We start from the raw sequence: 25805 nt of genomic DNA, 5'->3' as shown, positions 1-25805 counted from the left end.
CATCCGGAATTTCTTGTCAGCGATTGGTCATAGTGTAGAAGTTTGACAGAAGATTTATCACTTTTTTTGAATGATCGGTGTTTCAGAGACGACAAACTATGACCAGGAAATGAACGACAGAAGCAGAAAAATTAAGTGATTCTACAACTACAACCGTCAACGTGTGGAATCCGTCGGCGTGTGGAATAAAAAATCGAAAGTTGTACGATAATTATTCGAGCTATTGAAGTAATTACCGAAATTTCTCTAACTACAAGAGAGGTTCCGCAGCGCGTGATTGGCCTAAAAGTCCGGGGGTCAAGCCTTTCGCGAAATGTCACCTTATCTTATACAGTAGAAATGACAAACTTCGCTTAAAAGAGAAAACAACAAAACATCTCCGACGATTCAAAGTATAAATTACCGTCAATTTCGATTCGAATTTATGCACGAGTGCGATTAATCGTAAGTACCTGCAGACGTTAAACTCCGTTAAGCGAGAAATTAATCCGACAATGACGATATCACTTATTTCAAAAACAAATATTCCCCGCAGACATGTTCGAGAAAATGGAATAAGTAAAAAAAAGTTTCACGATCACGGACGGAGTCGAGAGAAAAAGCGCCGCATCTGGTATCGCCGGACCACGTGGTATTCCGTCTTATCAAGAACCAGGCCTGCATCCGCGTTGGTCTCCGTCGTCAACTGCGAAGAAGGGGGGAAAAAATGAGGCGGCGGAGGAGGAGGAGGGAGGCCAGGATTGGAAGGGGACCGGAGTGCCGTCGGCGTTGCGAGGAGGGCACAAGGACGACAATGGTAAAGAGTGCGGTAGTCGAGGAGGCGTTTCAGTATCTTCGCGGTTCGTGATCGGCGAGTTCGGTTCCGGGCCTTCGATTGCCGGTCGTTCGTCACCGAGTCGAAGCGTTAAATCTACGAGGGTGAAGTTCGGGCGCCGATCGAGCGTATAACGCCTCCGAAACATGCGAGAGTTAACCGGAGGCTGAGAACCACTGCAGGCACTGCTAACGGTAGCGCGAGATAATTGGCTGCTACTATACTAGCCGGACAAACGACGCCGAGACACGTGAGTATTTCGCGGTGCGAGACGAAATTTCAAGAATATCGCCTCTCTTTTAAGCCTGAAAAAACCGCCGCCGATCGCGTAAGGTACCGCTAATTCGATGCACGATCTACGAAAATATTTGGGACTTTCGAGGCGTCGTCACCGTTATGCGATAACGACTAATAATATCGCGATTCGGGACAGCGAGGAGGATCGACAAAACGTCGATGATCCGTCGACTTTTACAGGGATTCTTGACATTTTATTTGAAAACTTTTTTTACCGGTCAGATTGTTCGACTCTTCGAGTATGCGAACATCCTCACTGATAATAATTATGTCGATGGCGAAGGAAAAATTGCTGCCACTACGATGTTTACGTTGTTTCATTCTCCGGAGGCGTTTCAAGAAATTTCACTGTTTGAATTGAAAATATTTTTTCGTACGGTTAAAATGTTGACGGTAAAAAAAATCTCGATTGAATCGTTGCGTACAGGTTGAGAAAAATAGTGTGAAGGAAAATTTACCGTCACCTTGATTGTGACTGTTATTAATTACGTCCCGGGTTCTGAATCGCAGCCTGAATAACGGCGTTGTTAAGGTGCTGCTGCTCCATTAGGTTAGAGGTTTCACAGCAATAATCTATCGTATGTTGACGTTTACAGTAATTTTGTAAATATACCTATAATATGCATACTGCAGGTGGTTATGTTTATTATCCGGCAACTGTGCCGATAACTTATTCACTGACTGGGTCATAGCCGATAATTAATTCAAAACCTGATGTGAATCGGTAATCATCTCTAATGACCGAGCTTAACCTAACCCAACGAGATCGTCTTTGCGCGAGGGATATATCATTATGTACATGCGGAGGATGTATGCGTGCGAATGACCGATCAGCCGAATATAAAACCGGCTCAATTAGGAAGCGGTCAATATAAAACTGAATAAGGAATGCCATTGTGGTCAACACTCCTGGTTTGTAGTCAGATTAGGAGGGCTGTCTGGCGGAGTGACACATCGTTGTATCCTAAACGCGATTCTGCGTGGCATTCGTAATACGTAATTGATAGACGCGACGTATCTGCATGCCTATCTGCACGCCTGTAATATGTATGTAATATTATACATCCGTAGAGTAAATAGGCGCACCTGTGGCGGTACGATCTTATACGCCGACCGAATGTATTATACGACACGTAAACAGCGCGAAATAATATACCCGAGTGTGTGTACAGGTATTTGTTGTACGCACGTGTGACGTAATACGCAACGCCCGTCAATTGAAATGTATATCGAGAGTGAGAGAGACGAGAGAGCTTGCGATTTATTAGATAACTGCGGATTCGATTCGGACGCACTCGAATGTGAGAGCAAAAATCGCGTCTGGCTGTACGCCGTAAGTGGATACATGCATGGGAAGAAATGTGATTGTTAATGGTATTCGCATACGTACTATATGGGAATATATTCCGTGCTAATTAGACGTGACTTTGTTGCTCAACACCTCGGAAATCGCTACGGTAACTCGGAATCTTGAATTTATCTTCCCGATTCAGGATCGGTTTGCAGGGAAATGTGGCCGATTGCTGGGAACAATGTTGGGGATAAAACGATTGCGCGATCGTGGAAAGGAATTGAAAGGGTGAAAGCCGCTTGATCGGAGGTGGAATGTCCGATAGGCGTGTATGTGCTTACTCGTATGTTGACGAAAACGGTGTTCGCAGTCTCTTTCGGAGCAGCTGGAGGTCAACAATTGGCCTCCGAGCAACCTTACTTTTCACTTCAATTATCGCGTGTGCGCGAACGATTCCTGCACAAATCAGCGAGTCGCTTATTCGGCAAGAAAGCTTCCACTTAGATCGATAATCGCTTTTTCTCCGAGGTTCAACTGCCAATAGATATGAGAAAGATTACAATAAAAGTACCCTAATCGCTTTCGGCGACTCGTTAATACGCAATAAAATATCGAAATCATGCAGCCTGACCGTTCTCTGGATCGACATAGTTTTCCTGCAACCTTCGACCGGTCAGCCTTGGAGGTACGTACCCGCTGTGTCAGAACCAGTTACATCACGTTTATCCTCGCGTCGAGATCGAGGAGAGAGTAGAGGAGAAAAAAATGACAACAATGGAGCAAATAATAAAGGGTTTTTATTATCAATGATTAATTGCCAGTTATCTCGTTTATCGATGAGCGATACTCCGAGACAGTTCTTTATTTTTTTGGGCTCTGATGGCTCCACGCGTTTGACACGTGGGTTGAACACCGGCTGGCTTACCCGGTGAAAATTTTCGCCCGAACGATACAAGTTTCATCAATAACGTGTGCTTGGATTCGTGCTTGTGTAAGGCACTCGATAAGAGTCAACGTATCGACGTTTCGTGACGCGTTTTATTGACTTGTCGTCGATTGGATCCGGAAATCGGACGTCAAATTGCCCTTGGTTTATATAGCTACGAAACAATGACCGTTGGAGACTTCAGCCGCAATCAGTTTGATCTTCCCGAAGTTAAATGCGTCGATCACTTTTCGAAAATGACTCGATCGTGTGACAAGGAACGTGTCAACGAATCTCATCGTCGAATGTAACCATGAGATGTCTCGGTCCATTCGACAGTGACCTCCGATCTGTGTGACGAAAATGCCAAGCCATAAGAGAATAAAAGCGATAGAAATAGAGAGAGGAAATGCCGGAATGAAATTTTGAAACGGGCGTGATCGTAACAACGTCCCAGTCCTGCTCCCAAGTCGAGTAATTTCACTCGCTGGGTATACAGCTGCGTTTGAGATTCGTATGAAGAAAGCAAAATGGCTCGAATTGTATTCGCGATACGGATCATGAATTTTTCTTAGGACTTTGATGTGTGCCGTGGCGATTTATACGCGGATACTTACACTTATAAGGAGTTTGCTTCTTTTTTCTTCCCACTACATGTACGCGGGTCCTGAAATTTTTTAATGAAGACGTAGCGAGAATGCGAAACGCCAAGACAAGGAGAATTTTAAAGTCCGGCCAGCTATAGAGCGAGAGGATTTTCCGCTGGCTGTGCAAGTTATACAAGTGAAAAAGTACAATATGAACGAAGCCTATCAAAGCCAATAATCTGTGACGTTCGAGCGTTCGGCTCTGAATACCTTTCGAGATATAGTCGACGTTGACTTTCTTCGCAGCAACGCGGTGTGTAATTGCACCGATCGAATGGGCGTTAATTATACGCGGTTGTACAAATTTAACTCGTTGTTATCCGGTCGGCGATTTGACTCGGTGACCACCGAACCGAAGTGCTCCTCCACTGCAGGCCGAGAATTGCGAAGCGAATCGATTCGACTCTGGCAATCGGTTAACAAATCCCGATTGCAACGGATGGTTTTCACCAATTTCACGAACAAACGATCAGTCACTCCGGCAGCCGGAGAAACGTCGGACGGCGTGGATCCGATCGATGGTTGAATTTGTGAAACGTGAACAAGTTGGTTGTACTAATTGTCGATAATTTTCGGTAATTCGGATAGAACGGGAAGGAAGAAAAATCAATCCGTGCATCCAGAGATGGGGTTTTATGGTGGGTAATTTACAACCGCAGTTAGTTATATGCCTATGTAATTGTTATTTTCGTCCTCTTGCGCGTTCGAAGTCTACCTACTTCGAAAGAAAGTATAACGCGTATCCAGGGCTGAAGAAGAAATTCACCTTGGTTCGTTCAAGTGAATTTTTCAACCTCTCGATCGAACGTCTTTACATAATAAGGCCTCGCCGCTTGCCTTGCAGTGTCTGACAATAAGCAGGTAGCGTAAATATCAGCTGTCTGCCGCATTCCGCTTTTTGTCAATATGGTAAATTGAATAGAAATTGGCTGATTCAATCGCAAGAATATGGCACGACCGAACAATTATTACAGCTCTGGTCCAATTTGGCCGTTTCTCTTTTCGTGCGAAAACGATTCTGCAACCTTGGCACAAGACAAAGACTCCAAGGTTTGCTATTTCCGTGAATAAACTTTCCGATATGGTCGGAAACTAGTAATTTTCAATGCAGTCCTTTATAACAGTCGTTCCCTAAGTCTTCGTTGGCAAAGTACGTCGAATTACTTCGAAAGGCAGAGCCGGCGTACCTTCGGAATAAGAGAGAATGAAATCCCTAATAACCATGCACACCGGTGTACAAAGGAGCCGCAAAGTCGGTAGGCATGAAACAATAACTCAGAAGCGTAAAACCGTCCGTGGCAAAATGAGTGCCGCGGCTTGAGCAAGTTCAGCTGTCCTCGTTGTCGCCGTGTTTTGCAGGGAAACTCTCGCTCTACTATCTCGTCCGGCTTTCTTCCTCGGCGCAAGTTTCGCAATGATATTTTTTCCACCGGAAATGGCGAAAACGACTCATGCTATGACTCGTTGATAACGTGACAAGGTGCTGAAAAATTGTAACACGTATAATCGACACTTCTGTTTATACATATAATGCAGAAATTAGTGGGATCGTTGTTGGCAAGACTAACCTGGAATCGGTTGTTCCTTCCTCGGCTTCTTCTGGTTCCTGAAATTGATTGTGGTAGGCGAATTCAGCGTATCGTATAGAGGCACGATTACAAGGAGAAACTCTTATGATCATCCGTCGCAAAGCGACACTTCCGGTTAGCTGATAACCGCAGCGTAGCCACGCTAGTTTCCCGTGGATAGATAATGTACTTGGTAATCCTGGATCTGGAGCTTCGAGTCAGAGTTTTATCTAGGAAGTAACTCGATCGAGCGAGTCGGAGACGTTTACGAATAGATATTGCGTAATGAGGTTTCTCACGATTAATTACCAGACACCGAGTCCGAGAAGAATCGTTACGACTTTCGTTCTGCGAGAAAAACAACAATGCAACCGCGAAGAATATCCTCGAGGCGATACGGGAAAAATCGTCTATTGACTCGAGTCGGAGCCGTGGGAGGATCAACGACTGTGCAAGTATGAACTGCGCAAGGGAAATTAGCATACAATAACCAGGCTCCATCGTGACTTATTAGACTCTCACGAAACCACCTATTAGGCCTTACGTGATGAAAATCCGAAACGGTCTCAGTCGGAAGTGACGTGGCGCGGCGTATAATCGCAACGAAAATATCCGCCTATAACTTTTTTGTTTTTTGTTTCAAGGTGCCGCTCGAAAAATTTGTGACAAATGATAAACAAAAAAACTGTCGTGAAGACTGAAGGAGGTAGGAAAATATTTAGAGATCGCTACCAATTATTGTAATATTGTTTATTTATTTTTGTGCGTACGCCTTACGAACTTGTACACACACATACATATATATATATAAGATTATTTTACTGAAAACGAAATAGGAACATCAAGGTTATGCGATACTCTTATTTCGGTATCAAAAACTCTTATCCAAATTTCTACGAGACGATTAATCTTTCGTATAAAAGACGAGAACGGCCAACTGCGGAATTGTTAGGCGCTGTTTGCTGTTGATTGGTGAACGATCAATCGAACCACGATACAAAAAACATAAACTAATATATACGTAAGTCCGTAAGGTGTACGCATAAAAATCAATATAAAGTATAACAATAATTGGTAGCAACCTCTAAATATTCTCCTACCTCCTCCAGGTTTTAAGACAATTTTTGCTTCAGTATTTATGGCAAACATTTTTAATTCATCGGCTGGGTGACGACGAAAGCGCGTTATCAGCAGTCGGCTGGAGATGATTATGCCGTATCCTCGATCTCGGTTCATATAATAATGGGAAAGATCTTGTCTCGCGATGTGCAAATCCTCGCGAGTGTAATTAAATCGTTACGCCGACGTCTCGTTACGACGTCCTCGGACAAAAACGCAACTTTATCTCCCCCATAATCGTGTTTCCCGCTCTCCTAAACAGCCGCGAGGGAGGAACGGAGAGTCCGTCGACTCCAGCTTTCTCGATTCAACGCCTGACCAGCTCGTAAAGCTTGAATCGGAGCCGGGGAAAAACTATCGCGAACTGATTGACGACGTATTTCGCGATTTATCACGCTCGACGAGGCAACGTAAAACAATCAGGTCCGTTTCGGGACACCGCGATATACATTGTATATTGATTTGTTGCTCGCCTTTGCTTATTGCTGCAACGACGTTACATCCTAGTAGTTGGTTGTTGAATAACTCGTTGGAAATTGAGGAAAAAGTTGAGAAAATCGTGAGACTTTTTATAGACTTGTGAGCTTGTAATGGCAGAAAATGAATACCTATGAACGTTGGTGATGCGATTAAAACGCAGCCTCTTTTTGGATACGACACATATCTGGTGTTCAAGATTGATTTTGCAATACGCACGTACAGTGATAATGCTTAGATAATTTCTGCGATCGTAGCGATGTCCACTAACCTAAAGATAATCGATTAATTGAGTCCAAAAAAATTATCGAAAAGGACTCGATTGAATCTATTAAAAATTAATCGATCAATCGATTATTTCGTAGTCTTCGAAATGGTACGTTTGAAACCAGAATTTCGTAAACTTCGATACATAATCTTAATAGTGGAAAAGTCTTTTTGATAATTTATAGTTTCGTTCATAATATTTTCTAATTTTAAGTGAAACAATTCATTTATCTTTCTCTTATTATCTCAAATAGGTAGTTAGTAAGCAGGACAGTGATAATAATAATTGATACTCTAATCGCATAAATTCATATGTTGTATCGCGTCGTTTATGGGAGTAAAAAACGTAAATACTCGAGTTTGAAAAACAGTCGACTATACTCGATTAACCGGGTAAAAATAATCGACTTAATCGAGAATCGTTTATTCTTTGTCATTCTCACTGCGATGCCAACTACGTGCACAATTTCTGCTCGCAATTACCGTCTAGAAAGCGTTTCATCACAGTGAATGTTGAAGAATTTTCGACTAGTGATAGCACAGCGATTAATCGTAGACAGCTGTGTACGTAATGTAACCGAATCGTCGTAACCGACGTGAAAAATGTCGAAGTGTCTGCCGGTTGGTTCGGCCCGTTCCTTAATATTGATATATCGGAGACTGACCGGGCCCCTCCGTAATAACAGTTATTAAACGCGTAATACGTAATACCAGCAACGCAGCGGCTTCTTTCTTTCTCTAGGTGCGCCGCGACTCGAGATGCCGGTGACGCAAACTGACCCAACATCGCGAGATACTCGAAGCAGCGGTACCTACCCACCTATCCGAGCGCTAACGACCCAATCAAACGGAAAACCTGCACTCCAGCCCGCTGCAAGTAACCATGTTATACGACGGCTGATAAGGTTGAGAGAATCGATGGATCATCCGCGATTTATTTATCCCCGCACGGCGTTTCCGGATCGGTGAATACCTGATTTATGGGTCTGCGGCGGGGCCTTCCTTCATTTAATCCGCTCCATTTGTTTCTTGGATATGCGCTTTTTCGACCCGATTCCCAATAAACGAGTCCGTGAGCAAGCGGAGCAGTCTTCTGATAACTGTATGGGATTTCTGACGATACGCTGATCGCACCTTCGTCCGCAAGGTGGGACAGAAAGTATGAAAGCAATTCGTCCGGTTATCTCACGCCTTTCATCTTTTATATTTCTTTCAGCGCAATCGCGACGGACGCTGAAAGGTCAGGACTTATTAAAACGAGCGAATTCGGTCGTTTTGCGAATTCGACATTCTTAGCCGTTTATTTTCTCGATCGTTTTCGTGCCCAATTAATCTCAATAAGTATCCGATGCAATCTAAGATCGGTGCAAATGTACGGAAACCTTTCGAAATTAAATATCGTGACAGACTGAAATGAGGATATGGAATCTTATCGTATCCGTTATTAAAAAAAAAATAAAAAAAAAACGTCGAATCTCAACCAAATCGTTGTGGAAACTGAACTACATTTAAAAATACTTATTGTATCTTCTTTCCTCCAATCGATGAAACTCGCATTCTCTTAAACGGTCTCTTTCGGCTTTGGGCTTGTATAATGTAGACCGTAGGGCGATGACTCTGCAGGGTATGAGTTCCGGTATATCCGGTTCCCGACTTTCCAAATGCATAAAGAAGTCGAAACGCGACGGTCGACTCGATTGATGGAAACGAACGAGTGCAAACTGTCCAGAAACACGAGCCTCTCCGAGTCTCCGTAACTCGAGACTCTCGCACCTTTCGCCCTCGATTCGCTTCTCCGTTTTTCTTCCGTACCTTATATGTATCATCGCCGTTGTTTCCGCGAAGTATGGAGAAACGAGAATGCACAACGAGGATCGCAGTGAAAGCCCGGGCGCCGACGCCGCCGCGATGTGTCGCCGATAAAAAGAGAGGAGCTGCAGAATTTTGCACGTCGATCACGTTTCGATTGACTGTACAACTGCCCGGAACAAAAAAATACGGTGAAAATATTGGCCAGATGCCTCGAAACTCGATCATCGAAAGCTTGAAACCCGCAATTATGTTTTGAACACGTGCATAACGAGCAACGAATCGAAATCACGTTGCGTTTGTCCTCGAGAGATTTATCATTTTCAGAAATTTGTTTCAAGAGCTTTCAGTGTTTGACGCTACGTGAACTGGAATACCAGTTATTCTGTACATCACGGAATGAACGTAGTTTGAATATTGTTCCACGAATTTCAAACTTTCGGCCCAATCTCGCCCGTTGGATAACCCTTGACCTTATTCTACCCTGCGTGAAATTAATTTCATAGTAAACGAGCTGCATCTGGATAATTAGGATCCCCAAAGGATCTAGCTATAATTGGAAGCCCTGCGCGATCATCGCCGATACGTGGAGTAGTCGAGGAAATAAAGCAATGGACTGTCGATTTTTTGAGCAGTAAGACGGATTTTAATGCGGTTTTTTGCATTCGCTTCGTAAGAGCGCCTACAAACTTTGTGAACTAAATTGATTAATTAATTTTTTGAAAATGCATTATGGCATTAATAATATGCATTTTGCAAGTGCACTTCCAAGAGACACTGAATAAAAAATTTGCTTCTCGGGGGTTTTTGGGGTCGCTGAACACGAATATCGCCACGGCAACCGTCTCCGAGGTACCTGGTGCCCAGGGTGGACAGTATCAACGTCTTCCCCTAGAGTTTTGGCGAAAATTGTGATTGAATTTGTGATTGAATTAAGAACAATATACTTTAATTGAGGTAAAAATGATAATACTCAAGATAATTCCAGAAAAAGACGTTGAAACGTTCACCCTGGGCACCACGTACCTCGGAGACGGTTGCCGTATCGATATTCGTATTCAGTGACCCCAAAAACCCCCAAGCAACGAGTTTCGACAAATTCGATCACAATTTTCGCCAAAACTCTAAGAGAAGACGTTGATACTGTCCACCCTGGGCACCAGGTACCTCGGAGACGGTTGCCGTGGCGATATTCGTGTTCAGCGACCCCAAAAACCCCCGAGTAGCAAATTTTTTATTTAGTGTCTCTTGGAAGTGCACTTGCAAAATGCATATTATTAATGCCATAATGCATTTTCAAAAAATTAATTAATCAATTTAGTTCACAAAGTTTGTAGGCGCTCTTACGAATCGAATGCAAAAAACCGCATTAAAATCCGTCTTACTGCTCAAAAAATCGACAGTTGGGCCGTTTTTAGTGCTTTATTTCCTCGACTAGAGCGACTGATTAACGAGAATCATGATCGAGTATTTCAGTGGAAAAGAGAGTCAGACCGTTGTTTCAATTCGCATTGGTCCAAAATAGGCATTGGTATCAGGCTGGAAGGTGAGAGCTGGAGTGCAGGAGGAGAATCCATGGAACCGTGTAACCGAGAACCAGAGAAGAGAAAAACAGTTAAGCGGACAGCTGACCTCTGGCCCAGTTTACAAATGTGAGGTAACGACCGTTGAATAGATCCTAACGTTCGACGGACCGCCGAAATCCCGCATCCCAGTTTCCTTGGCTCTGAGTTCCTGGAGGCGAGACGGAGTCACTCCGGGTGTCCGAGATGCTGCACGATCTAAACGGTAATTTGGCGGTAGCCTTTTTCCGTGATTTAAAACGACACGGAGAAAAGAACTAAAATTAATTGCAGTTCCGACCGAAAGTGACGGGTGTTTTCGCTTGACTCCAGGTCACCTTTTAATGTCCTTATTATGCCAGTTTTGACACGAATCGGACGTTCAACCACACGAGCATGTTTAAGCAAACAATTTTCTCCGCTCAAAGTGGACTCACTAATTACCCTGATCGTATCTATATCAACTGCCTTTTGGTCTCAAAAATTTCAGGATCACCGTATGCGATCATTAATTAAACATGTGCAATTTGTCATCAATACCGTTATTCTACTCTGCAGAGGTTTCTCTGCAGACGCGTATGGATGGATAAGAGAAGGTGCGGTGTAGACCGAATTTGGATAACAAAAAATGCCCCCGATTGGTGCATGAAAAAAGTTGCCATATAGAGCAACGATAGAAATTAGTTTTACAGGCGCCGTTAAAAACAGCGTTTGCCGTAAATAAAAGAACAATCGACCATCAGGTGTGTAACTTTACGATTAACCGGCTATAACCACGTACAACGAATTGGCGAAGCGGCCGATTCGTGGATTTCGCACTCCACACCGATTGAATTGACTAACAATAAGCCCATGACCCCATGCGTAATTAATTTGCCCGTTAAGAATTGATCGGCGCGTCAAGAGCCGTGAAGTAAAATTTAAATCGGCCATTTTTCAAGCTCTGAAAAAATCGGCCTCGAGCCCGATTGTCTCTATGTAGATTTTTCCCAAGTCTCGAAGCCTCCGCACACATTATTCGCGCAAAGAAGCTTTGATCTAACTCAAACGCACTTAGCTACGCATCGTACCGTTACGACGTCACGGTGAGAAGATTTAACGCACCGGAACCTCGCGATCGTTTGGTTAATAGTGCCGCTTGTTGTTCTTATTGCGGTGCCGCCAGTTTCGCGATCCACGACAATATGCCTCGCGGAATGATCACAAGTGACGAAAGTAATTTGCGTTTGTTTGGCTTTTTGCTGTTTTTTAATTTCTTTTTTTTTTTTTCCTCTTTCATGTAACACAATAATCCAGCCTTTTTTTTTCTTGTATCGTTAGTTTCATTTGGCTGCTCTTTCGGCCCACCGATGATGGCAGGAAACTGATTCCGGAAATAGACCGGAAATTCCAAGGTTGGCACTCCCATGAAAACTGTACACAGAAATTGTATCTAGCTAGTAACCTGCACGGAATATTTAATTCTCCATCAATTCCGCCCCGCACGACGCGCATAGTGAAAGTGACAGACGTACGTAGGTTCGATCGAGAGAGAATACAAATACAACATATTCAGTTCACGGTGTGAACTATGCCGTTATAGCATTCCACTCCCAACAAACCACGGCTGATAATTTTACAACCGAAAAAGTAACGAGTAAGCATTGTGTAACCCACGAGTACTTAAATCATCATCACTCCATCGTTCATGTACTTTATCGCATGCTGCTATAATAATCAGATTTAATTGCCTGCGTGCCCGATCCAAATGCGCTTCGGTTACAAGAGCTTACCTTTGGGTAAACAAAGAGAATAATAATCGAGTACGCGGATGAAAAACCTCTTCCTTTTACATGGGCGTCGGTAATTTTATGGACAAGACTTTTTTGGAGTTAGAATTACAAGGATTGCGGTGAAAATTACTCATTAGCATGTTGAATTTACGTTTGTGAATGTTCCTTGAACTCGAAAAATACCAAAAACGTACCATACGCATCAATGGTCGAGACAATTTATCTTTTACGCTTAATCTTTTATAAGGATAATTGAAAATTGGGTTTACAGGTATGGAGCAAATTGTTCGTCAGGGTTCACCTAACAATTATTTCGAGCGTTTCATCCACGACCAGTGTTTTCGTCGAAACGGCTGATCGTTATATACAAATTGCCCCATTTTTTGTGCCGAGATATTATATCAGGGCTAATCGCAAGCGGCATAAAACGAGAATGACAAACTGTCAGACAGCCACATTCGGCAGGCAACTGGAACAAGTCGGCCAAGGATCGTCCCACCGATGAAAGAATTCATTTTCTTTCTTAACTAGCGCCGACTACTAACGTCTGTATAGTTACACTTATCATCGCAACGACTCGAACTCTGCCTCGACATAAGCCAATTTTCCCAACGGGCTTCGTGCTCTAATACCCGCGCCAACACGTCATCCATCACCGATATTCCACCGCTCGGTCACAGCGTCGGGCTCAATCAGTCGCAGTTTGACGCACCGCATTAAAATTCGTCGAAAGTCAAGTTTTCGAAAACCAAATATTTAATTTTATTGCTGGCCTGAAATTAGCGTTTACCCTATCGCACCAAGGTTTTGTTTGGAAAAACAAAATATTTCTTACTGAACAGTTCGGATGGTCTAAAATCATACCTGTTTTCAGGGCTTTATTATTTATAGTTTCAAGAACGTTTCAGAACTTTTTTTACAGGACTCTGTTTTGTAGGGACTCTAGGTTGTACGAATAACCAGAGGCTTTTCAAATGAATTTCGAAAGGCGAATATGTACAAGCTCTGTCATTGCGAAATTGCGCTGAAAACGCTTCGGGAGCGGTGCCAGCTAGACGTTATATTTTTCTAAAGCTTATTTTATACGATCGTCACCACATCGATGAATCAAAGATTTCTCACGAACTAAGCTGCAGGTGCATGCATAAAAGAAACGTGAAAGGGGTGCATCCATTCGAAGTTTCAAATTTCTAACGCGGTATGGTCGATTAAAATTTACGGCGGACTTTCTTTTCATCGATTTAGCAAAAGTCATCCAAGCTACGGAATGAATCTTGACGCAACTTGGAGGGGACTTCGGTCAGCTTAAGAGATTGACTATAAATAGACATAGTTTTCGTCGGAAATCTTTTCCCACAATAATTCCATTGTTATTCTCGGTACGTTACAACGGCATGAATGTATCGTACGCAACAAATTTATCCTCTGTACTCTGGAAATATGTTTTCCCGATTTGTGCAATGATTTCACGGAACGCGTTGTCGAAGGATGTTCTACACCGTGTCTGTTTTATTTCATTGGACCATTCTTTGTTGATTTATGAATTATTGATGAAGTTTATTCTGCCGAATATCCAGTCATTCCGATCCTACGTTCGTACGATATGGTATCAATTCTCCTTTGCCGTGCAACCGACAAATGCAAGCAATAGTTGAATATAAGTACATAAGACTAACATACTCAAACTTGGTGCAATTAACAGAACAATTGACTAAGCGATATGACTGCAACTGATTGTTAGCATAGAATACTTTTCACCGTACTGCATAATCGTTCCAAGTCCAACTTATTAGGTATAAACTAATTGCGGATATCAACTAGAGTTTTTCGGTCATACATAGCGATATCTGCAGTAAAAAACCGGCATCGCATGCGAAACAAATAAAGTTAGAACATTTAGCAAGAAAGTGATCGATGAAACGTCATTTCCAATCTGATATCCCGCTCGTCGTCGGTCGACCTGGTCGCCCCGACCGGCTTCACGATGTCTTGTAGGGTTTCCGGGCTTGGCATGGCCATTGGCGTGTAGAGTGGTGGAATATCGTGCCTGAGAGAGCGCTTTTCGGGGTACGGTATCTCGATACTTTGGGGCGACACCAGTGGCTGCCACCCCTGCCAGCTTCATCCCATTATCACCGGACAGGTATTCGGGTAGCGAGCGCTCGAACTGTATCACTTTACTGTCTGAACGACGTTCCTTGGTGCACGGTGTTCAGGATGAGAGTTTGAACGAAAATTTTCGCCGGAAGAAGAGTCCTATAAACCATAACCAGCGGGACTGTTCAAAATGGGAGACGTCATTGGTTAGTAGCACCATCGGCGCAGCGCCCGCAGTTTTCACGATACTGAGATAAGATATGTCCTAGCTCTTGCTTGCCTCATGATTTATCCTTGATTTATGGTTTCGTTCGACTGCCGTAGCATTGTTTATTATCTCTCCAAGCATGGACAGTGCTTCTTCGGGTTGGAAATGTAAGACATACGACGGTTTGGCAATCTATCGACGATGACGGCATCTGTCGGTGATAAGCGTTCTTCGTCGCGAGTGAGTTTCCCGACTTTACTGCTTTCGCAATCAAGCAATAATTGCCTCAAGAGACTATCTGAGACTGATTAATTGTTATATTACACCTTGTCGAGATAGGCCGAGACCTGACAAATGATTGTCGCCCAACACCGATCATAGCGCGTACTTGACTCATCGCTTCCGTAGTCGATGTTTTCAATTCGGGATTCTTACAGTCTATAACCGCCGTTCAGTTATTAGCGAACACCGTGGATATTCCAGCGGGCAAAACTTTGACGCGCAACAAGTAGTTTTTCCGTCACGGTACGTCGAAGTGGATTCGCAAAAATAAGCAACTTGTAGCTTGACCTGGTGTTGCGGAAACCAAAGAGTATCAAGTTTTCAATGAGTGGTCAACCGACAACGCAAATAATCCACGACTAGCTGTGTAGTCACTTCATCGAACGGTCCGGCCGGTTGGACTCACGTGATTTTACGGATGAGGTTGTACCGCGTTTACATGTTTACCGTCTGTAAGAGAACCTGGCCGTCGCCGGTTATTACTCATATTTCCTTGCTGTAGGTAAGCTAGAGGTCCCGCGTGAGGGGACGGTCATTCCGTTATAGAAACAGAGCCGTAATGTGACTCGATGATGTTTGCAGAAATGACTGGTGGTGGGACCAACATGGCGTACCACGGTCTGAGTCAACATTTGAATTTTGATTCGCTACCAGACCCCGACGAGCGGTTCTCGCTCCAGGAGTTGATTGGCGAAGGAACTTATGGTGAGGTCTACTCCGCGCGAGACAAGACGACGGACTCCCTTGTCGCGGTAAAGATCTTGGAAAATGTTGCCGACAACATCGAGGAAATCGAGGAGGAATACTTAGTCCTCAGGGACCTGAGCCTCCACCCAAACATACCCCTCTTCCATGGAATATTCCTGAAAAAGGCCCCTGCTCAGGAGGAAGACCAGTTATGGTTCGTCATGGAGGTTCGTATCCATAAAAATCTAACTCAGAAACTTTCATCTTTCATTGGATTTTACGAACCGGACTCTGCAGCTTCGGAATGTAATCCCGATTACTGAACATCCTCTATGTTAGCTATGCACCGGTGGATCAGTCACGGATTTAGTCCAGGGACTGAAGAAGCGCGGTAAGCGTCTCACCGACGACCAGATTGCCTACATCATCAGAGAAACCGTCGAGGCCCTCATCTATCTTCACAGTAACCACTGCATGCACCGTGACGTCAAGGGTCACAACATCCTCCTCACTGAAGAGGCGCGAGTTAAACTCGTTGACTTTGGGGTCTCCTCGCATCTGGCAGCTACTATGGCCAGGCGAAACACTTCCGTTGGAACTCCCTACTGGATGGCTCCTGAGGTGAGAAATATGTAGTGCTCTATATTTTGGCCTGCTCCAGAAATATCAGTTGAACATCGAAGAGGGGAAAGGTAATATGATAAAAATTAATTAGGGTATGTTCCGATATGTTCGTTGATGTCACTGACCGATTGAGTCTGATAGTGGAACAATCTACAGCATCGTCCTGTACTCTGTCTTGATAACCTTCGTAAGGAACATGATGATAATAATCTGTCTCATGGTTGTAGGTGATAGCATGTGAGCAGCAGCTAGATTCCTCTTACGATTCGCGCTGTGATATTTGGTCAGTTGGAATAACTGCGATAGAGTTGGCGGACGGTGACCCACCACTGTCAGAACTTCATCCGATGCGGGCTCTCTTTCAAATACCACGAAATCCTCCGCCATCGTTGAAGAATCCAGATCTTTTTTCCCCGGAGTTGACAGACTTCATTTCCGAATGTCTAGTTAAGGACCTGGAACACCGTCCCTTCGCAAGTGAACTTGCTGAACACCCACTCCTGGTGAATGTTGCCGCGGTACTTGACCAGGTTCGCGAAGAGCTCCGTGAGGAAATTTCACGACAACGATCCAACGGCCGCGTTCATAGGCAACCCGAAGTTACGACCAAGCACGGAAAGCTGAAGACTGACCGCAAGACCAAACCGGAAAAAATGTACGTCGATGACCTCGCTGCTCTGGATCTTCTCTCCGAAGATGCCATTGTTGAACAACTCCAAAACCGCTACGAGCACGCCCAGATATACACCTACATCGGCGACATTCTGGTGGCAGTGAACCCCTTCGCCAATCTTGGGCTGTACACAGGAATTGTAAGTATGAGCAACGTGGCATATTAAATTCTATTTCTCAGAACTCAAATGTCGGGAAGTCTTCATAGCCTCACGCTAATCGGGGATCATCTTTTCGAAGGAACAACGCCGGTATAAAGGTCAGGCCAGATCGGATAATCCACCGCATATATTCGCGGTGGCGGATGCTGCCTATCAGGCTTTGTTGCATCAGCGTCGAAATCAGGCAATTGTTATCAGCGGAGAGTCCGGCGCAGGTAAAACTGAAAGTGCCAATCTGCTACTCAAGCAGCTGGTTTACCTGAGCAAAGCACCGAATCGCAACCTGGAGGAGAGAATCCTACAGATCAACCCGATCATGGAAGCCTTCGGTAACGCAACCACGGGAATCAACGCAAACTCCTCAAGGTTCGGCAAGTACCTAGATCTCACGATGACAAAAGGTGGCAAGGTTACTGGTGCCAGGATTGCTGTCTACTTACTGGAGCAATCCAGAGTCGTAGCTCAGGCTGAGTAAGTTTCATTAAGTAATCCGAACTTTATGTCTGTAACAAAGATATCGTCTTTAAAGCGCAACTATAAAATTATCAGACTCGGGGTAGTTGATTAGATAATTTTTTCCAGGGGAGAGCGAAACTTCCATATCTTTTATTACATGTACGATGGCCTTGACGCTGACAATCGTTTGAAGGAGTTCCACTTGGACTCAGGCTTGCGACAACGGCACAAATACCTTGCCGACCACAGCCACACCTCGCAGACTCACATAGACAAGTTTCAGCAGTTGAAGGCTGGATTCAAGGTACTCGGTTTTAGGGATGAAGAAGTGGACACTGTCTACGGCGTCTTAGCGGCGATCTTACATCTCGGTGATATCGAATTTGCTGAAGTGGCCAGCGAAGATAACACCGATAATAAAAGCAGAGTTATCGATATGGCTCCGCTTCACAGAGGTAATCTAGCCCTATCTAGATGAACAGAATTCTGAGAAACCTCTGTTAAAGACTAACACTTATGTTCCTTCTAAAACAAAAACATTACTTTAGTGTCGAGACTGCTGGGTGTAGAGGCGATTGATCTTCTCGAAGCATTGACCTCAAACTCTGTAGTGACTCGAGGTGAGACCATTACGCGAAATAATACCGTGACTGAGGCGAGTGCGGCACGGGATGCAATGGCCAAAGGGCTTTACGGTCGCCTCTTCGACTGGATGGTGAACCAGATCAACTGCCTGTTGAACTTCGACCGTGCTAACTACGAACCTTTGGCAATCGGTCTTCTTGATATTTTTGGTTTCGAAAATTTCCCCAGGAACTCTTTCGAACAACTGTGCATCAACATTGCCAACGAGCAGATCCAGTACTATTTTAACCAGCATATATTCACTTGGGAACAACAAGAATACATGGCTGAGGGCATTCCCGTTGATCTTGTTGAATTCTCAGACAACCGTCCCGTCCTTGACATGCTTCTCAGCCGACCGATTGGCCTGCTCGCTCTTCTCGACGAGGAAAGTAGATTCCCAAGGGCAACTGACAGGTCTCTCGTTGGTGAGTTCTTCGCAGAGATTTTATGATTACGGCTATTAAACAAGCCTACTGCTAACAAATACTCAACCGTTGTTTTCCATTACCTTTCAGAAAAGTTCCACAACAATGTCAAGTCAAAATTCTACGTGCGACCAAAATCTGACGCCATTTGTTTCGCCATTCACCACTTTGCTGGCCGTGTTGTTTATCAGGCGGACGGATTCTTAGAGAAGAATAGAAACTTTTTGCCACCTGAGGTCATCCAGTTGATACGACAGTCTCAGTTCGATATGGTGCGGTTTCTGTTTCAATGTCCAATCACAAGGACCGGAAACTTGTACTCAGCTCTGTACGACACAGGTTCCCGCAAGATTTCACAGTCTCACCAAAGTACGAAGGTAAAACAACAGTTATGTTCAGCTTACTATGCGTGTGCGTCGCTCTGCAGTGTTTTTCAGCTGGTCATTGAAACAATTGCTTCATCGTAATTCACTGTGGCTACAAGAATGTTCTTTGTCTCGTTCCGGCCTCCGTGTCGCTTCCAAGGCTTTCTCCCGATCGAACCCTTGACCTGAACGATACTAACGAATATTTTTTGTGCCGAAAGGATCTTCCGGCGGTTCCACAACCTTTAAAACTATTTCAGGATCGGTACAGTAGTCGCGGACTTGCCTCGCAATCCAGAGCACAACAGACGGTTGCGACCTACTTCCGTTTCTCCCTCATGGATCTCCTCCAAAAGATGGTATCCGGCTCGCCACAATTCGTTCGTTGCATAAAACCAAACGACTCAAAGAGTCCTCGACTTTTTGATAAGGAGAAGGTAATCAAGCAGCTCAGATACACCGGTGTTCTGGAGACCATAAGAATTCGTCAAAATGGTTTCTCCCACAGGATCCCTTTCAACGACTTTCTCAAAAGGTTTGCACGGCCCTTGTTTCACAAAAGGGCTCTATTCCATTTCATCTCTGACAATACTCAGTGCCAAAGTAACAATATGACATGAACTCATCAGGTATTGCTTCTTGGCATTTGGATACGATGAGAGAGTGGTTGCAAATCGTGACAATTGTCGGCTGCTTTTGGTCCGTTTGAAAATGGACGGCTGGGCTCTGGGTAAGACGAAGGTATTCCTCAAGTACTATCACGTCGAGTTCCTTTCAAAGATGTACGAGGAGCAGCTGAAGAAAATCATCATGGTACAAGCATGCGTACGCCGATGGTTGGCGAAGATTAGATACAGAAAACAAAAGTGGCAGTTCGCTGTCTCCATCGTTACTCTACAGAGGCACATTCGGGGCTGGCTTACCAGGAAGCATTTGGAAGAACAACTTATCAAACAGAGGGCTGAGGAGGAGGCACTGGCTCTGGAAAAAGCAAGAGGTAAGCTTTTACACTCAGTTTTACTCCTACTGGTGAACTTTATGATCAAGGTGAATAACTTCATAACGCATATTATACGCATGGTTTCAGAAAATGAACAGAAGACTGGTATGAACTGGTTCAAGGCTAAGCTCCTCCGTGGTTTCACACAGGAGCAAATCGATGTTGCTGCAGTGAACGAGCTCAACAAAGGAAAGGAGAATCTTAACGAGGACACGGCTGCTGTGATTATTCAGAGTCGTGAGTAGTTTATTTATTCCTCGCAAACAATTGCATGTTTCGTTGCAATCCGCTCAGATAAAGGAATGTGTTTAACGTATACGCATCTCCGCAACAGATTTCCGAGGATTTACTATCCGAAGACGGTTCGGTTATGAACTGGAGGAAAGATTCAAGAGAATTTTAAACAACTACGATAACAAACAAGATGGTCTTCAAGCACTTCTTCGCGAGGGTTTGAGAAACGAAGACGCTGCTTTTATCGTTCAACGATGGTTCAGGAAGGAGGAAATTGTTAAGAAGAAGAAATCCGTTCATCCTCCACGGGATCCGGTGCATTCGAAACTAAGACAAACCGATCTCATCGCCTTTTCGCAGAACGTATGTTTTTTTCGTGAAGTCTGACAGCTCATACTGTTCCACAAGTGCATTGTTCCGCTACAATTGAGTCGCTCGATTTTAGGTTCACATGAAAAATCAAGATGTCCATAAGAACCTTCGTCGAAACAAACCAGGCATCCGCCTGAACGATGTTGAGGAACCACCACCTGACTACGTGCGCCCCGAGGGCTTCGACATGGTTCACAAGATGTTGGAATACCGCAACGGAAACCCACCCGATGCTGAAGCTACTGCAAAATACTACAAAGATCTGAAGGAAGAAATGAGCAGGTAAATATTGAGACCACAGTACGGAACGTTGAATTCAAAGTGTCTTCTTCCGATTAGTGAGACGATAAGAAATTCTATTACTGATTTAATTTTGCAATAATTCTGACGCTCGCATCGAAAGTGGTTCGGAATTCGAAGACGACGAAGCTGGTTGGGACTCACCGTTGATACAGCTCGAAAATGACCTTCATCCATCCTCGAGGTAGAGCAATATCAATAGCAATGCTGCTGGCGCTGATGAAAAATACGCGGAGTGACCCAAGGGACACTAGATTTTTATTGCGTTTTAAAGACCAGACTCTCGTGCGAATGTCATTCACTTCTCGTCCTTGGGATGCCCCGAGTATCGTAGGTTCGCTAGACTCCCCTATGTAGATGCAGTACCGCCATCTATCAGTTATTTGGTATTCCGCAGAATCGCTTGGCTCCTTGTCGTTTCTTACAACTCGATTGAAATTTAATGCCACAGGACGCGAATCAGTCAGGTTCTCGAGGTCGATGCGGAGCGGAGAGACAGACTAATGGCGCAGGGCGACTACGCTCTCGCCCCCGAACAGCATCTCTCGGACATTTGGCACAAGGCCTTGCGGAATCCAGCGGAGTCTCAAGCAGGAGAAAAACAGATCAGGTCTTTCTTCCAGTAGCATCCCTTCGTTGAACATTTCTCTTTACCTCTATTTATTCGGTGTTAATTGAAACTGTGCTCTTTTCCTTTTTTACCTTACATAGAGGTATCATGGAAAACTTTCAGGTAAACTCGCTCACAGAATAACCCCTAACGGTCCCAGTGTAGTGCGTCGTTAAACTTGAAATTTCTTCTTAGGGTGCGACCCCATCAGCGAAATGCCATGACTTGCTGTGTCCCATCGATGATTAACATGCGACTGAGCCCTGGTTTGGAATTCTGTTAATCAAAACCGTTCTTTTCCACAGTACAAAGACTAACGGCGTATATAACCACAACATGCGCCCCTCTCCGACCAATTGGAACCAGCAGAAGTCTACCCATAATGTGCCAATCATCATTCCGCGTGTCAACGATCCACATGGCCTACGGAACAACGGAGTCCAGAGTAGCACCCAGCTCGCTAACCAGCGTCACCTAGAAGCGATAAACTATGCGGCAAGGTTGAACAACCCTGCCCACATGCCTCAGGCAAATGGAGTGCCGAATGGGCCTCGAAACGGAATGGAAAACGGCCTGAAACACAGGCCAGTCATCGGGCACAACATCATGAACGGAAACAACGCCTACCACAAGGCGGCCATTCCCGCGCCGCGCGAAAAATACCCTTACCAAGCCTCCCCAGAGCTAAGGTACCTCCTCAGACCCACCGTCGAAAGATCACGCAGTCAAGAAGGACCAAGGACGAATGATTACACGAACGAGGACATGAATGGACCTTACAATTTCCGACAGCTGCTGCGTCCTGCCGAGTACCTACCGACTGAATCCCTCAGGAAACGAAAGGGCGGATTTTCGGTGAACGGTATTCCAATACCGAAACAAGCTCCTCCGGAAAAACACGTGAAGCGGAGAGCTCCCCTCGCCCCTAATAATCAACGGACTGCGAATGTCAAGTGACGATTCTGGTTCAATTGGGTTTACATTTGTAGCCAATGGCAAAGCTTGCGATACCTGCAGTGCATCATTCGTCTTCGATTTCATGTGGCCTCGTTGTCGAAGAACGTGATCCTGCTTATGATTCGCGATTTCCAAGTTTGAGTTTTCGATAACTCGCGCTTTTCTGTATAATTCCTTATATCTGTTCACATCCCTCCCTCTATGTTAGGCATGGTGATAATTGAAGATAGGATGATCATCAGATACGAAGTGGTAAATATTCACTCTTGTTGCACAGCCTGATGTACCATTACATTGCCCGATTTTTAGGGAAGCAGCGCATTGTAGGACTAGTCATTATTCAGCTTTATTTAAAAATTAAACATATATTTAGCCGCATTAACGATACTGGCTGTAGTCGTGATTGTGTAACCACCTGCACCCACTACTTTCGTATCTACGTACGGGATACTCTTAATTACTTTCACGCGATTAACAATAATCACACACGTTTTCAAGTAAAAATATTAATCTGGAATTCTGTTCGCCAGCTCAGCGACGGATAGCCATGAATTTGTCCTTAGTCACAGCCTCGTTTCTCAGAGGTTGTGCCAAAGACACGTTATATGTATAGGTACAGGTGAAAATTAACACGATAATTCAAGTAAGTTCAACTTGAGGAATAAAAGTGATGTATTAATAGGCCCCGCCACACATAGACTCCGAATATTTACAAGATTAAACTGTATTATTATTTTTATCGTTGACTATTCGAAATTCTAACATGCCTATACAGCATATTATAGGGTTAGGTTAGAAAAATAAATGAAATAACATACACTCCGAACTGGATAAAAATAACGAGATTAGGATTCGTTGAGGTAGTTTGTACATAACTTTTTTTTCCTCTTCTTCTTCCGCAGATTGTACGAAGTGATACCAAATACAAAAATATGTTACAGAATATCATAGAATATAATATATGAATAAAACCTCGCCTTTGCTTTAATCAACATACAAGCTCGGAATATTGCAATTCCGAAAAATAATATTTGGTCTGCTTTTTTCTCGCATTTTTTAGGCTTCAAACGCTCTGAGATATTGAAATACCCGATATCGGATTTTTTCTTACCTATTTGAAGGAGACTCAACTTTCCAGAATAATCCTGTTACCCTTACGAATCAGTAGATTCAGCGCAAATCGTCTGTGTAATTAAAAAACATGAGAGCTGTCATGGGACAGCCGGTACGAACGAAGTTCCTTACGCTATATTACTGCTCATTGAATAAATTAAGAACGTTTAATTGAAGAATAATTAAATGAAAAATCAAATATATGAAGGAATGGTAATAAAATCGTACGAATGTGTTTTTGAAAGATATAAAAAGAAAGAGAGGCAAAGTATAGACGTACGCTGTGAGAGAGCGCGCTGCGGCCCAAAGTATAGTTGTACGCTGTAGGAGAGAGAAAGAGGGGCGAAGTATAGTCGTGCGCTGTGAGTGAGAGAGACCGCTGCTGCCGTCTCCCACCCCAAGCGCTGAGACAGAGAGAGAGAGCGCGCGCACACGCTGGAATAGAGAGAGAGAGAGAGAGGGAGATCGCGCGCACTATAGCAAACGAGCACTATAGCCAAAAAGTGTCGGTTTTTTGGTGTCGTTTTTTTCCGCCTAGCCCCTACGGTGAACGAGCGATAAGGAACTTCGTTCCAAAAATAATACGTCAACCGCTAAAAAATGGCAAACGGTGTCTAAATCTTCAACGAATTCGAAACAGAATTAATTTGGTAATAATATTCTGCCATCGACTGATCATAAAACGTAGCGGTAACGGGATTCCAAGAGAAAGAATGCATCTACGTGGTTATAACTGTCAGAAATTGTCGAGCAGCTCCCAAAGTGGATTAGAAAGTAGTAACAGCGTGAAAAATACCGTATATTTATTAATATTTCACTTCTCGCGGACGACGATCTCGACGCGTCCGACAACTTGAATTTTGAAATCGAACCGAGTTCCAAACTGTCGAACCCTACTTAACGTCGGAGATTCGCGTAGTTCGACGGTAGGTGGCAAGATGCCTCTGAGGAGCGAGGTTCGAACGGCGCGGGTTCGAAGGGTGGCCGCGACGCCCGGCGTCGTTCCGTCGAGCGAACGCGAGGCGTCGCCGCAACCCTGGAGAGGCGCTGCCGTCGAAGAGGAGAGGAGACGGCGACGCGGAGAGGGCAGGCAAGGAGGGGGGTGGGGGGCAAGGGGCTAACGAACCGCGAGCTCGCCCCGAGTCTACGGAGTGCGGAGTTGTATACGAATCATGGCGACACCCGACCCCGTAGACCCGGCTACCCTAGAGATTAAGACCCGTAGCATAGAACAGACACTACTCCCTCTAGTAAAACAGGTAAGAAAGTTTAAAGACAACCAAGACATTCACCCATTCACTATGCATTTTGCCTCTCGCACCGAACGTTTTTTCTCTCTCACCGATTTTACCCTGATTCGACTCTCTCTCTCTCTCTCTCTTTCTCTCTCTCACTCTTTCTATCTATCTCTATCTCTCTGTCCATCCATCTATTAGCTGTCTGTCTATCTGCCTACTTATCTGAATTTCGTATCCAAGCACTTGTATTGCTAGCGTTGAGTACATGTGTATACGTATATATATGTATGTATACATATTTATATAAACGTGTACGTGCGAACACCGGTGTGAAATATGTAGTGTGTTAAGTACGATGATCTGTTGCACCTACAGCACGCCTCTTTCTCTCCCTCTCTCTCTATCTCTCTCCCGTCTTCACCGTTCTCCGTTTCTCTCTTTCCCGCTCGCCTGATCTCTCCTGCTTCTTCTTTTCGTCTCGCGATCAGTGACACGTGAGAGAAAAAAAGAGAAACGGAGAGTGTCGCGGAGAAACGGGGCCGAAGGGAGAGACGGAGATGGCTCGAAACCAAACGCAACTGCTGTGACCGCGAGAGCGTGCCACGCTGCTCAAATGTGAATCTCACCGAAAGTATCTCGAAATAACTTTTCTTCCGTTAGTAACTTCGGTTTCGATTTAACATTAACCGATAGTATCATATACTGTAACGAAGTGCGGGAGAATTTCAAATTCCCGGGGTGGTTCGACTGTTTGCTTTTAATTTATCACACACTAGCTTCTGTGATTCACGTTTGCAAAGTAATCGAAACCGATTCGTTGTCAAGATTA

The 25805-nt window shown here is 44.4% G+C and overlaps 2 protein-coding genes across 11 annotated transcripts in view; both read left to right on the top strand.

The window, feature by feature from the left end:
* Window positions 1-801: 801 nt before the first annotated feature.
* Window positions 802-23568, top strand: LOC124211803 (myosin-IIIb). Of its 8 annotated transcripts, XM_046611290.2 has the most exons (17): window positions 10969-11002; window positions 15718-16049; window positions 16162-16443; window positions 16674-17258; window positions 17359-17750; window positions 17862-18190; window positions 18284-18787; window positions 18878-19164; window positions 19374-19687; window positions 19782-20149; window positions 20240-20389; window positions 20487-20749; window positions 20832-21040; window positions 21162-21242; window positions 21510-21668; window positions 21770-21791; window positions 21974-22121. In XM_046611290.2, exons 1-17 carry the CDS (start codon window positions 10984-10986, stop codon window positions 21983-21985), a joined length of 4308 nt encoding a protein of 1435 aa, XP_046467246.1. In that variant the 5' UTR covers window positions 10969-10983; the 3' UTR covers window positions 21986-22121. The 8 variants fall into 8 exon arrangements, with proteins under 8 accessions (XP_046467220.1, XP_046467211.1, XP_046467246.1 ...); XM_046611302.2 differs by lacking the exons at window positions 21770-21791; window positions 21974-22121 and having other exon boundaries at window positions 21146-21242; window positions 21510-21649; XM_046611264.2 differs by lacking the exons at window positions 10969-11002; window positions 21162-21242; window positions 21510-21668; window positions 21770-21791 and adding an exon at window positions 802-1064 and having other exon boundaries at window positions 21974-23568.
* A 1324-nt stretch (window positions 23569-24892) lies between these two features.
* alpha-Catr (alpha-catenin related) overlaps window positions 24893-25805 on the top strand; it is a 47797-nt gene continuing 46884 nt past the window's right edge. For all 3 annotated transcript variants that reach the window (XM_046609024.2, XM_046609023.2, XM_046609021.2), the window contains exon 1: window positions 24893-24997. In XM_046609024.2, the coding sequence (XP_046464980.1) occupies window positions 24911-24997 (87 nt within the window). In that variant the 5' untranslated portion in view covers window positions 24893-24910. The remainder of the gene's footprint in view (window positions 24998-25805) is intronic.

Source organism: Neodiprion pinetum, chromosome 1 (genome assembly GCF_021155775.2).
Source record: "Neodiprion pinetum isolate iyNeoPine1 chromosome 1, iyNeoPine1.2, whole genome shotgun sequence".
In the NCBI taxonomy this organism is placed as follows: domain Eukaryota; kingdom Metazoa; phylum Arthropoda; class Insecta; order Hymenoptera; family Diprionidae; genus Neodiprion; species Neodiprion pinetum.
The sequence above is the reverse complement of the archived record's forward strand: the minus strand, read 5'-3'. Positions and strand labels throughout refer to the sequence as shown.